Source organism: Hypomesus nipponensis, chromosome 2, assembly GCF_054491055.1.
Source record: "Hypomesus nipponensis isolate SF chromosome 2, ASM5449105v1, whole genome shotgun sequence".
NCBI lineage: Eukaryota > Metazoa > Chordata > Actinopteri > Osmeriformes > Osmeridae > Hypomesus > Hypomesus nipponensis.
In genome coordinates, this window is record NC_140362.1 from 21366157 (window position 1) to 21380000 (window position 13844).

The 13844-nt window shown below is 51.0% G+C and overlaps 1 protein-coding gene across 2 annotated transcripts in view; it reads right to left on the minus strand.

Annotated features, from left to right (window-relative positions):
- Positions 1–317: 317 nt before the first annotated feature.
- LOC146301567 (uncharacterized) overlaps positions 318–13844 on the minus strand; it is a 15506-nt gene continuing 1979 nt past the window's right edge. The window contains exons 3-16 of one of the 2 annotated variants that reach the window (XM_084668852.1): positions 11211–11267; positions 10708–10763; positions 10012–10078; positions 8790–8915; positions 8450–8646; positions 8150–8290; positions 6659–6812; positions 6175–6388; positions 5728–5863; positions 4840–5451; positions 4585–4680; positions 4201–4338; positions 3914–3968; positions 318–3762 (exon numbers count right to left, since the gene is read on the minus strand). In XM_084668852.1, the coding sequence (XP_084524978.1) occupies positions 3332–3762; positions 3914–3968; positions 4201–4338; positions 4585–4680; positions 4840–5451; positions 5728–5863; positions 6175–6388; positions 6659–6812; positions 8150–8290; positions 8450–8646; positions 8790–8915; positions 10012–10078; positions 10708–10763; positions 11211–11267 (2480 nt within the window). In that variant the 3' untranslated portion in view covers positions 318–3331. The remainder of the gene's footprint in view (positions 3763–3913; positions 3969–4200; positions 4339–4584; positions 4681–4839; positions 5452–5727; positions 5864–6174; positions 6389–6658; positions 6813–8149; positions 8291–8449; positions 8647–8789; positions 8916–10011; positions 10079–10707; positions 10764–11210; positions 11268–13844) is intronic. The other variant, XM_084668853.1, reaches the window with a different exon arrangement.

Sequence of the window (13844 nt, forward strand, 5' to 3'; positions counted from 1 at the left end):
TTGCAAAGGATGGTTGAAGTGAGCTTTACACCCAATGGAGACGTACCACCGTAATAAAAGGTGCTGTATTGCACGCTCTGATTGAGGAAATAGGTATTTGCCTGAAGTGTAGTTCAGAAGTTGGTCTTACCTCTGTAGGACACGCGTGTTACCTGTGCACATGTGGGATTACATGCTTCACTCGGCACTTATGCGGTCAAGCAGTACTTACTAGGCACTAAATCTTGCATTCATTAACTTATTTTCTGAAACTTTAGCAACCCATCCACACAAGATATAGGCATTACTGCCTAGACAGAAACAATGACTGTCTGACATTTAATGGGAAATCTTTTAAGACTTTTAATTTCTTAATGTTTTTACACTTTGAATACAATTTGAATCGTACCTTGATAACATTTGGTGTAAATAAGTTACAATAAATAAACCAGAGAATCAATCAAATGGATTTCTTTGAATCATCGTTTTCTTCCGGTTATGGTGCAATGGTCATCCTGGACATTTGGAAGCACGTGCAGTAAACTTGGTCTACTGCATGTCCTTATAGAAAAACAGACCTCAAAGTTCAATGGAACTTCCTGACGGGGAACTTTCTAATCTTTTGCATGTCTCACGGTACAGCGTTGTCATGGCGTTGTCATGGTGTTGTCATGGCGTCGTCATGGCGTCGTCATGGCGTCATCATGGCGTTGTCATGGAGGACAGACAGCAACAGAGGGTTGAAAGGGACAGCGACAGGAGATTAAGAATGTACAGCGACTGAGGTTTAGTTGAGGGTTTCCGGAAGCTCTACCTCGGCTCCTGAGGACCAAGCAGGCAGTTTGCAGTCCAGACTGACGTCTTTACTGGGATTCAAACGGTTTGAGAGACACACGAGTCTGGCTGAAAATCTACACACTCAGAACAGGTTCAGGAACAGAGGTCAGAAAACGGGGGACAAGCATAAGACTAGCGACAAATCACAGGAGGTAGCATCTTACTCTCCTGACTCTTTCACTCACTCACTCTATCTCTCTCTCTTTCTCTCTCTCACTCTCTTTCATTCACTCACTCACTCACTCTCTCTCCCACCATCCTAAGTGCAGGTGACCACATCTCTAGTCTAGATCACCATGATTATCAAGGCCATCCGTTTGCATCTTCTGCTTGCTTGCTTATCTTGTTACAGTGAGGGATGCACAGTAAAGGTCTCAAAGAGAACACTGTGGGGTTCTGGGCTTGCAGCACCCACACAGCTCTCTAAGTGTCTGTCTTCAACAAATGCTTCCCTTCTCCCCTGTTTGGCAGGGCAGCAGTCCGTAGGCAGGAGTCAGATATATCGTATAGGTTGACATTCCTTTTCTCGTCGAAAAGAGCAGTTGCTCGATGCAACCCACTTATTGAATAAAGCTCTCTGCCATTTCAAGCAGTCACAGCAGAGTATCTCGGGCAGGTGCACGATCACCTGGGTGTGCGATGGGCTCCCATGTGACCTACTCAGCTCTGCCAACAGCCCTGCTCAGGCAATCACGCAGAGATCAGGGTTTCCCGTGTGGACTGTATCGTTCACACCACCATCTCTTAGGACTGTCCAACCCTGGTCCCTAGAGATCTAGCCTCACATAGGTTTTCAGACTGTCAACCAGCTGGATGTTTGAATCAGGTGTACTGGATTAGGAGTGGAATGACAATGTATGAGATGGTAGCACTCCAGGGTTGGACTGTCCCCTTCAGGACAAGTGTACTATCATTTGGGTCACATTAAAAAATCGTTTTTTGGTCTGGTTAATGTTCGCAGCTGTTACACAATTCAAAACACATCCAAAAAACGTTTCAGTCCATGATATTATCGCATGGAATTGCAGCAGGTGCGAGCAGTGAGTAAACCTGTCTGTTTCAGCACATTCAAGAGTTCCTGGCTCGAGTCCGACACCGTCGGGGGTTAATCATGGAACAAACTGACCACCTGTTTTCTCATCCACTGATGAGGAAGGGCGCCCACTATGATTGGTGCATACATTTGCCTGCTATTTTAGACTCCTGTTGTAAATTTACCTGTAGATATTCTTTGGAAAACAGTCAACCACTGAACATACAGAAAGTGGTCAGGCCTTTATCACGGGCTTACTGGTGTTAAGAATTGGCACATTATGTGGAATTTAGAACGTCTGTTACAGTCTCACGATCTCTTTCTCTCTTACCGATCAAGCGCACCGAATCAATACACACAGCCTTTGCACACTCATTGTAGTCAAACAAGTAGCTACAAGTGCATCTGGCAACAATGTCAATAAATATACAATGGAAGCGTGTGTGTGTATTAACACACACACACACAGACAGGCAGACAGGCCGCCACAACTGCACACGTACAAACAAACACACGTACAAACACACACGCGTACAAACACACACGCGTACAAACACACACGCGTACAAACACACACGCACGTGCGCTCTTCTTTAGAACACACTCTGCGTCTGAGTCGCCTGGCAGCTTCCTGCCTCTCCATGCCGACTGTGTGTCTGGCACTGGGGTAAAGGTCTGGCGACGCACAAGCTGTGTGTTCCGGCTGACTTGCGCACACACACACACACAACGATAGGCTTTATGAATGGCTGGGACTCAATGAGTGAGTCAACACAAGGGAGCCTAATCAACCCAAACCAGCACCAGGTTTTTGAGATAAACCCCTTTTTTTTCTCCCCGGAACCACATTTTCCCACAGCATCCAGGATGCATGTTTCAATTAATATGCACTTGGCTTTCCTTTTGTTTCACACTGCAAACACTGCTTCTTGGAGTGTGTCAGTCCAAAGATGCATTGTTTGTTTGTTGTGTCAGTCTCACCCCAAGTGTTTTCAAACAGACTCTGCAGTGTGCCTGTGTGTGTGTGTGTGTGTGTGTGTGTGTGTGTGTGTGTGTGTGTGTGTGTGTGTGTGTGTGATTGTGATGGCGTGCATTATGCGTACGCGTGTGTGTGAGTGACAATGTTTGAGTGTGTGTGGGGGCAGGTGTGACCATGTTTTGCATGTGAGAGAACGGACGTCCCTTTGAGCTGTCGCTGCACAGCTGTAACAGGTCAGCAGGGCCCAGCTCCCCATGTTCCGTGGAGCGGCCACTCCAACACGGCTGCAACAGCGGACAGAGGGGAGAGAGAGGGGTGAGCCATCCTGGTCTTCGTCCTTGTCTTAAGGGTGAGCCATCCTGGTCTTCGTCCTTGTCTTAAGGGTGAGCCATCCTGGTCTTCGTCCTTGTCTTAAGGGTGAGCCCGCTCCTCATGTCTGACCAAACCCAACGCAACAAAGAGACAAACACTCACAGACACTGACACGGACACACGCTGAGCTTTCACCACAGCTCCACCATGAGGTCCAGCACTCGGCTGACGTTCAGGTCTGAGTCGAGCCCAAAGTCGGTCTCCACGAACGGGGCGGCTGGAGGGCTGAGGGGGCGGAGCCCGGAGGTAAGTGTCTCAAGCCATTCGGCGGGGTCGAAGCTCGACGGAGCCCGCCTTTTCCGCGAGGCCGCGGCGGAGGGGAGCGGGGAGGAGCAGAGGGGGAGCGGGGGGAGCGGGGGGGGGGCCGTCTGCGGCGTAACCGTGGTAGCAGGCGAAGGAGGTAGCTCGAGCAGCAGGGAGGAACACAGGGGCGAGGACAGGAAGTTGTCATCCTTTGAATGGCGCTGGGAAGGCTGGGATTGGTCGGATTGGGAAGGAGGGGAGGGGACCGGAAAGCAGTTGACTGGGGATTGGAGGTCAGACTTGGAGGCGGGGAGAGACTCTGAAAAAAGCAAGAAAGAAAAAGAGGGTTCAGACAGAGGGCTAATGGAACTGAGGACTCAAGCTGAGCGCGTGGGAGCTCATTCCTCTTCAGCACTTAGACACGCCACCTGATTGACAGGTCAGTGGGAGGCACAGTGTGAGCAACTCACCCACGCAGCTGATTGGCTCGTCCAGAATGTCGTCTATGGACTGGCTGGGGTCCATCTGGGACGGACAGGCAGAGAGGAGACTGATGACTCACCGCAGTGGCACTGGATTAGACACACGGACACACACACACACACTCTCTCTCTCTCGCAGACACGAGCGCACACGCATGCACAGACACGCAGGAGCACACGTACACACTCTCACACACACACACATGCACACACACTCTCTCACACACACATACACATCCATACACACTCTCACACACAGACACACACACACACACCTGTGCTTTCTGAATGGCCTCCTGCAGCTCCTCCTCCAGACTGCGGACGCTGGGCGGGGCTTGGACAGGGCTGGCTGTGATCTGCATGGGCAGCTCAAAGTCTTGGCCAATCACATCGCACGGCTGGCAGCAGAAGACCTGAAGAGGCGGCATGCCAAGTTAGGTTGACAGGAAATCACACAACACGCACAACTGTCACAATGTGACATGGTGGATTATTTACAGTGGACACTTCTGTCTGGGTCTTCATGCCCGATCGCTATAGCCGGGTTTACCAGTCAAACTCAGGTGTGTAGACGATGTAGTTGTGTCACGTTAAAGGTAAAAAGTAAGCCGTGATACAAAATTTCCTGTTAGGTGCAGTTAGTGGAGGTGTTGGTTGACCTGGGTGAAGAGGACCTCCGTCTGACCCTCGTCAGGTTCCCCACGCGGACCTCCAGGCTCCTGCTGCAGGAACAGATGGAGAGGATCTCCACACGCCTGGGAGAGGAGGGGAAAGGAAAGGAGCATCATTCATTCTGTTTTCTCTCATACACCACACTTTTTTCCCGTTGGCTTTTCCCGCTAAATCGCTGTCAGACTGTGTGAGACGTTTATCCATCTGTAAGCTTCCCCGGGGAGGGGTGGCTTCCTCCTCACCTCGCTGCCCGCCCTGGAGGCCCTCTCCCTGGGTCGACTCCTGATCCTCTCCCTCATCTCCAGCTCCAAGCTCAGCTCCTGCTGGTGCTGCTCCCGCTCCGACCGCCAGGGGGCGCAAAGCTGCAGGGGCGAGGAGCAGGAGGGCGAGGGCGAGGGGGAGGAGAGGGGGAGGCCCGGGCTGGGGCTGGAGGACGGCGTCGCGGCGGGGGCCAGGAAGACCGCGCTGGACAGGCCCTGCGCGTCCCCCCGCATGCTCACCGAGATCCCTTGGGGAAGACGATTCAGGATTCCGTTTGGAACTCCGTTTGGAATGCCAGTGGGAACGCCGCCGGGAGATCCATTAGGAAGTCCGCAAGGCTGGGCGTAGACAACCTGCTGGACGGGGCTCCTGGGGGGGTCCGGTCCAGAGCCGGGGCTGGAGTTTGGGCTCCGGTTGGTGGGCGGCAACGAGGGCGGGGTGAGGGGGTCCAGGCTGGGGCCCAGCTGGTTGACGGGGGTGGGGGTGAGGCAGGTGTGGGGCAGCTGGAAGGGGCGGAGTCTCTGCAGGAGAGTCGGCTTGGTGCCGGACACAGGAAGGCCTCGCTTACGCAGCTGCTGCCTCAAATCTGACACCTGAGACACGGGGGGAGGGGAGGGGAGAGGAGGGGAGGGGAGGGGAGGGGACGGGAGGGGAGGGGGAGAGGAGAGGAGAGGAGAGGAGAGGGGAGGGGAGGGGAGGGGGAGAGGGTTAGTGAGAAGGGGAGATGGTGAGGAGGAGCGGTGGTGGAGGGGGGAGGGGGGGGGCAGTTATGCGGATGGGGGCATTTGAAACTTAACTTTCACTTATCACCTTCGCTCCTGATCTGATGTGGTTTAACAACGCTAGTGTTTCGTGTTTGACCCTCTTACCGTCAGGTCAACGAGGTTGACAGGCAGTAGTTCTGACTTGTGGGTGGGACCTGTATCCACCAGGGGGGGGGTTGTTACCGTGGAAACTGGCTGAGGCATGGCCCCAGGGAACCTCACCACCTGATTGGTTTCTCCGCTGGAGAGGGGACGGCACACGGCAGGTGAGCTGAACCATGTGACCCATGGGAAGTGTTTACGAAGCCCATACGTTTCACAAGCAGAATAAACAACCTCACCCTAGAGGCCTATTTCTATACCATCCAAACTCCCATGTGCCAAAGTGTTGAGCCAAATAACATCTTTAACAAATAGCCGATAGGGGCTCTTGTAAAATCACACCAGTCTCGAAGGCAGCTGAAATCATTAGAGCCTGAAGACACAATATTAAAACTCTTTAGAGGAGGAGGGGGCCTGTAACCCCTCTACACAGACTAGGAAGCTGCTTACCTGGGGGCCAAGGAGAGCTGCTGCGAAGGGCCCTGGTTCTGCTGCTGGCTCTGCTGGTTCTGCTGCTGTGGGCCCTGGTTCTGCTGGTTCTGGAGGATCTGCAGCTGGAGGAAAACCTGTTGCTGCTGAAGGAGGCGTGTGTAGGCGGGGTCAAGGGTCTGGGCGGGGTCAAGGGTCTGGGCGGGGACAGGGCTCTTCTGAGCGCCCCCCCCCCCTGATGAAGGAGAAAAGATGTTGAGCTGCTGGCTCCTTGATGTTGATGCTGGTGCAAGCAAGCTTGTACAGCACAGGTACGAGGTGGTTCAACTGTTTTAAAGCAGGGTCGGTCATGCTGTGAAGATGCACGATTTTGTTCATATTTTGGTTTGAATCCTTTCGAACTCAAACCAAAATTGCTAAGTTCACAAAACCTACCCGCGCCCTTACTTTAATATACTGACTTGATTTAGATAAGGAAGTGAAGTGAGTCAGTGAAGAAGCATACCTGCAGCCCCTCCTCGCTGGTCGGGAGGAATGTACTGGTGATACTTGAGTTTCCTCATTTTGGGGGGGGAGTCCCGCGGTTTCCGTGGGCGTGAGGGACGTTGGGACAGGAGGGAGGAGAACAGGGAGGAGGAGGAGCTGGGAGGCAGTGCTGTCTGAAGCGCGGGTTCGTTTGGGACAGTGGGGAGGGGGAGGGGGAGGGAGAGGGAGAGCAGAGGATAGGTGTGGGGGGAGGGGGGGGGAATTAAGAGAGTAGAGAAGAAGGAGCAGGGAAACGGAAGAGAAAAAAATAAAAACCTTGTTCAAACATTCTCAAATGATGAAACCAACACGGTACAACAGAGGTACTAATGTGTCCTGGACCTTTACAACACATCTCCTGGTTCCGCTGCAGCTCTCGTCAAGGCCTTATCGTTTTGTGGCCTTTTCAGCGGGACCCCTATCGGAGGGTCACATTCTTACATGACAAGCATGAGAGAGACTAATCCCCCCCCCCCCCCCCCCCCGGTGCTGGCGTTTTGACGTATTACACGGCTGCGGGCGTGTGATCCAATCCACAGGGCCTGGAGATCAGCTGTTCTGACAGCCCCTGTTGGCAGTAATTCATGCACAGACGCCTATAGAGATGTGGAAGGAAGCACGAGGTTGTTTGACATTTTTTCCTCGACGTAAACGCACAGGCATAATATGTTCCTGCACACGGACCCTCTCATGTTTCCGCAGGAGACGGAGTCAAAGGGCGATATTTTAGCATGAGATGAGAGGCAAATGCATTAGTGCCACATTGTTCTTGTGAGAATTGACAAGACTGGAATTGTACTGCGCTGTCAGGATGAACGACCGCACAGCAGGCTCCACGACCTTCGTCTGTCTCTCTCCTGTCTGTCTCTCTGTCTCTCTCCTGTCTGTCTCTCTGTCTCTCTCCTGTCTGTCTCTCTGTCTCTCTCCTGTCTGTCTCTCTGTCTCTCTCCTGTCTGTCTCTCTGTCTCTCTCCTGTCTGTCTCTCTGTCTCTCTCCTGTCTGTCTCTCTGTCTCTCTCCTGTCTGTCTCTCTGTCTCTCTCCTGTCTGTCTCTCTGTCTGTCTCTCTGTCTCTCTGTCTCTCTCCTGTCTGTCTCTCTCCTGTCTGTCTCTCTGTCTCTCTCCTGTCTGTCTCTCTGTCTCTCTCCTGTCTGTCTCTCTGTCTCTCTCCTGTCTGTCTCTCTGTCTCTCTCCTGTCTGTCTCTCTGTCTCTCTCCTGTCTGTCTCTCTGTCTCTCTCCTGTCTGTCTCTCTGTCTCTCTCCTGTCTGTCTCTCTGTCTCTCTCCTTAGATCAACCAGCTACATGACAGCTTAGGAACATCTAAAGCAGGATTCTACTGTAACGCTGGTTTCTTTCGTTTCTTCCGGGATCGATGCATGCGTGCAGTGTAGGACTGGTCTGTTCTCTGCATCCAACACTTCGCCTTCTAGGTTGTTCTGTCTGACAGTAGCATGTGACCAACCCTTAAGTACCTTTGGCAGCAGGGGCGTGTTCTGGGAGGTCAGATACATCCCTTTTGGTCTCCCGGTTGTTGCCATGGAGTTTGAATCAGCCACGGACACGCTCATTGGCTGGCTGGTGCCCTCGGTTGCCGGGAGCAACGCCAAGCCAGGCTGCAAGTAGCCAAGAAGGACTGAATGTCAGACTATAACGGATTCGCAGACGGCCTTCAGAGAACCGGTTTGCGGTTACAGTTGATCTGTTATGTATACACTTCTGACCTGGCCATTGGTTTGCATTACTGCTAAATGAGTCTTTGATGTCAGTCTTACCTGAGCGTGAGTGGGGCTGTGGGTAAGGGGCGGACCCAAAGGTGACAGGTCACTCAGTGATTGGTCGCCTGAGAGCCCTGGCGACGAGGAGAAGGCTGGAGATTGGTGGACCCCGAGTTGCTCGGGAGACGAGGAGGAGGAGTAGGAGGAGATGTCGTCTTCGAAGACATCAGAGGTGTGGGGGAAGGAGACAGGGTCTGAGGTGGGGGGAGGAGGAAGGAGAGGAAAAGGTGTTCTGGAGTGTGTGTGTACAGTTGTGTGCAATAAACGTGTGTATAGTGTATATACTGTATTTTTATATACATATGTGTGTGTGTGTGCCTGACGCGTGTTCACTCACGGTTCTCCAGGGGCAGGGCGTGTTTGTGCAGAAGGTCAAGAGGACCCTGCCGGCAGTGGATCACTTCACTGAGATCCTCCGCTAGCCTGGCCTTCTTCTCCCTCTGTCCTCCACACACACTCCTGACTGGGGGAGGGGAGGGGAGGGGAGGGGAGGGGAGGGGAGGGGAGGGGAGGGGAGGGGAGGGGAGGGGAGGGGAGGGGAGGGGAGGGGAGGGGAGGGGAGGGGAGGGGAGGGGAGGAGAGGGGAGGGGAGGGGAGGGGAGGGGAGGAGAGGAGAGGAGAGGAGAGGAGAGGAGAGGAGAGGAGAGGAGAGGAGAGGAGAGGAGAGGAGAGGAGAGGAGAGGAGAGGAGAGGAGAGGAGAGGAGAGGAGAGGAGAGGAGAGGAGATAGGAGCCAATGAGATGAGAGAGGAGACGAGACAGGGAATCAACATGAGTTTAGAGCAGGTGTGTGTTTTCGCTTGAATAACAGTATAGCTGTAGGCAAACAGTTTCAGTTAAAAGCAGCAGGGGTCTCCAAAACATGGCTGCCTGTAGGGACACGCATCCCCCTGGGGACGTGCACGCTCGCTTGGGGACGTGCACGCTCACCTGGGGACGTGCACGCTCGCTTGGGGACGTGCACGCTCGCTTGGGGACGTGCACGCTCGCATGGGGACGTGCACGCTCGCTTGGGGACGTGCACGCTCGCTTGTAGGCACACACCAACACACGCACCTACACCTCGCTAAACTAACTTCTCCAAAACTGCCATATTTATGTGTAGAAAATGAGTTTGGAGAGCCCAGGTAACGGGATGTACAGTAATCTTCAACAGAAAGAAAAAGACAGAAAGAGAAAAATTAAGTCTCTGTCCCTGTATGGGCGGGCTTAGCGTGTTCTGTCAATCACAGATCGGTTTCTGTGATTGGACACTGCCGGGAATGGAGGGCAACAAGGTACTAGTGGGTCACAATTCTGTGGGACTGCCAGCTGATGGAGAGAAGAAGAAAAAAAACCCTGCCCATTGCAGAGTTCAGAGACTTCATTTCCTCCTAGAGCTCCAAAGATAGAGAGGGTCCGGTGGAGAGGAATGGGGCGATAAGGTAAGAGAAAATGAAGAGCGCTCGGGAGAGAAGGAGAGTCGCGTGTGTGGCAGACATTCTCTTGAGACAAGCCGATAAAGGTGTTGGTACGCAGAGAGCATTTTTAAATGGTGCAAATCGGCAAAAAGAGCGTCACCTTGTGCAGTTTCGGTGTTCAAACCAGCAGGGGGCGACGTCTGAGTGGCACCGTCATCAGCTAGACACTGCATCAAGAAACAGTCAGTCAAACCAAGAACCACACTGCATCAAGAAACAGTCAGTCAAACCAAGAACCACACTGCATCAAGAAATAGTCAGTCAAACCAAGATCCACAGAATCCTAGTTTATCTCCTTCTCAGCTCAGTCAAATCAAATTTATTTGTTTTTTTTACACGCAAGCATGTCACAGAGGGCTTCACATACGCCCATAGAACTGCCCCTCAACCAACCAACCAGTCAAGTCAGAGACCACAGTGGCCACTGTGCAGGTGGCCAAAAGATCGATGTGATTGATTGGGATGGGGGGGCGGGAGGGGGGGGGGGTCGTTAATTATTGATATTGATTTGAGTTCCCGTCCTTAGTTGACTGAGCTGTAGTGAGGCAAGTTTTCAACCCTGTTCACAGCACCAGTAGCAGATTCCACTGCAGCAAGCCGACTTGCGTCACATCACAACCATAAAAACATGTGGTTTTCTGTGGCATAACATTATAAGTCTGTCATCAAAGAGTCTTTGACGTCAATTTTGATTGGAAAAACAGCTGTAAATTCGGTTGCTTTATTCCAAATATTTTTGTCCATGGGTTGTACAATCATGTTATGCATTTTGCAATAAAGAAGATGTTTTACATACCAGAGCTTCACTCTGGCATTTCTCTCCTTTTTGAGAGGGACAGGTAGATTTCAACCCTAGAGAGAACAAGACAAACAAATACAAGAGTTCAAAGCTTTCGGCATTAGTTGAAGGCTCATATACAACACGAAGCAACAGCCTTTAACTTTAAGATTTTATAGTTCCTGTAGATAGAACAACTGAAAGTAGAATATAGCAGGAAACATTTGTAAGAGTACTGCAGAAATGTATGTATTTTATGTGAATAAAATGATTTTAATGAATGAAACTTATTGAGCAGTGGAAGTGAAAATTGAAATTGGACTGTATACTAAAATCGAAGAAGGCTTTGAAATCAATCATGCACTTGGTATAATCACAGGTATATTAGGAGGGGGGTGGATCAATAGTAAACAAAACTTATGAAATGTGGGTCAGAAAAATAATAATACGGAACTAGACAGTGTCATCAGAATAGGTAGAAGTGACAAACATCTGCTGACTGATCAGTCAAACCCACTAACCAGAGTCGCCATTGATTTCATTCTGCTGTCTTCGGTTCTGAATCCTCAACTGCAGGACTGAAGGAGGAAAAGCAATGTTTCAGATGTGGAGGTTAAGGGTCAAATGTAAAAAACTCTAGCCAGGGTTCAAAAGGATCTAGATTAAGATCATCTGATGTTCACTAGTGGAAAGCATCGGTCCAAACTGCTGAATTTGACTGAATTATACAAGCCAGAAGCGGTAATGCTGAGCTGTGGACCCTATCAAAGACTGAATTCCCATTACTATTCTTGTTTATTTTGTATTTTTTTACCATCACTATTCACTATCTCACTCACAAAGCCCTTCACAACCAGGCCCCCCGCTACCTCACCGACCTGCTCCACCACCACACTCCCTCCCGCTCCCTCCGTTCCTCTGATGCCAACCTCCTGTCCACCCCACTCAGGACCAGCACTGAACCTGGGGTGACAGAGCTTTCTCCATCGCCGCTCCCTCCCTCTGGAACTCACTCCCCAAACCCATCAGAGACCGCACCAACCTGTCAACTTTTAAACCACTAGTCAAAACGCACCTTTTTTAGATCTTCTTTTAATGTGTAATTAATGCTGTGATTATGTTGTTTTATGTTTATTTTAACCATGTACAGTGACTTTGAGTACTTTGAAAAGCGCTATATAAATAAAATGTATTATTATTATTATATGGCCGTATCACTTCCGCATATTGCATAAGCCAGCCAGGTCAACATCATCCGGTAAGTTAGGTTAGCTAGCCTAGTTCTCTCACTCAAAATGTCGTTTTGGCGAGGAGTTTGGGTGATCATCTTAAAATGACAATTAATGATTCTATGTTGCTGCCCTTCAAGCAAGGGTTAGGTCTAGCTGAGGGTTAGGTCTAGCTGAGGGTTAGGTCTAGCTGAGGGTTAGGTCTAGCTGAGGGTTAGGTCTAGCTGAGGGTTAGGTCTAGCTGAGGGTTAGGTCTAGCTGAGGGTTAGGTCTAGCTGAGGGTTAGGTCTAGCTGAGGGTTAGGTCTAGCTGAGGGTTAGGTCTAGCTGAGGGTTAGGTCTAGCTGCGGGTTAGGTCTAGCTGAGGGTTAGGTCTAGCTGAGGGTTAGGTCTAGCTGAGGGTTAGGTCTAGCTGAGGGTTAGGTCTAGCTGAGGGTTGAATGTCGCTAAGGAAACAACACAGTTGAGGCGATTAGCACCTGGCGTGATCTGGCATCTTTGGAAATGCAGTTTGTGCTTTTGTGATCTTACAGCCTTTCCTACAGACTTTGGAAAGCCACAAAAGATTCTATCCCAAATGTCTGAGCCCCAGAGGGCCACTGCAGGAAGGTAACCATATGTCCTCTGTAGTCTGATACGCCCTTGTAACAGTAGAGTGAAGGGACTCTGCAATCTGAAGAGAGGCCCCACCACACAGACACATTATACTCCATCATAAATTAATATGTCGTGTAGAATATGAGACCAATCTCACATGGAGGGGACACACACACACACACCTTCACACACTGACAGGTGAAGCACAGTTGGGGTTGGGTCGAGGGGTAATTACACTGGGTGACTTTTCCCACAATGCATTTCGACTGAGAGACATGGTGGGGGGTGGGTGGGAGGTGGGTCAGTAACTATTCATCCGTCAGTATGTCTATTTCTGTCACCCCCATCCCCCATTTCAGCTGTCCCTCTCCCCCCTCCCTCTTTCCCTTCCTTGCTCGCTGGTTGTCATGCGTGCTAAGTTAACTCTTCCTCCCTTCTCTATTGACTCCAAACACAGTAAAATCACTCATAATCCATATGTAAATCTTGTTCTGCTGTATATGTTTCCATAAGCTTTGGAGGACGACTGACCTGTTCTGTCAGGAACAACATTAAACTTCCAAAACCAATTACCGCTGCACTGACCAAACCCATTGTGGAACAACGCAGACACAAACACACCCAGTTCAAACACCCCAGCTGCCCAGCCAAGTCGTTGTTGTCGACAGGTGGTGGTAAACCTAGCGGAATGTCACTTCCTGTCCTTTCTATCTTGCCAGACGTTTACGAGAGCAGCCGTGTGGGAGAACAGGACGACAGCAAGGACTAGAGGACGCACTAAAGACATTCCCAAGTGGGTGGGGAGCGTCTCTGGTGATGTTAAGAGCTTGATTTGCTTTGGCAGACAAAGTTACCATTATTTCACATTGACGCGTTTGACCTTTGGAGTAGTACCTGGGGCGATCCTTAAAGGCAGGTTAGATAACGGCTCCATCAAACGGAGACAAACCCGTAAGTCAGAAGGCCAGGATGGAGAGAAAAGAAACGAGTACAATCAAAGATCTTTCTAAGGTTGTGTCTGACCTGCCAAGCCACGAGCCGCAGACTCCAAACATCGCTACTCATGGATGTCAACAACAGCCGCCCCCCCAGCATGCTCTGGGTCTCAGCAGTCATCCTCCGTGTCATCCAGACAACCCTGTGGTCGTTCCTCTGTGTTCTCATTAGGCTCTGGAGAGAGAGCGGCGCTCGATCCGTACGGCCGCACTGTCGGCCGTCCATCCCTCGGACCACATTGACCGTTTTAATAAATCGTGTGACAAAGAGGGCGACCGATCTGCCGATAGCCCTCATCGCTGCGATCGTTTCAGATTACCTTGTGGTCAGATGC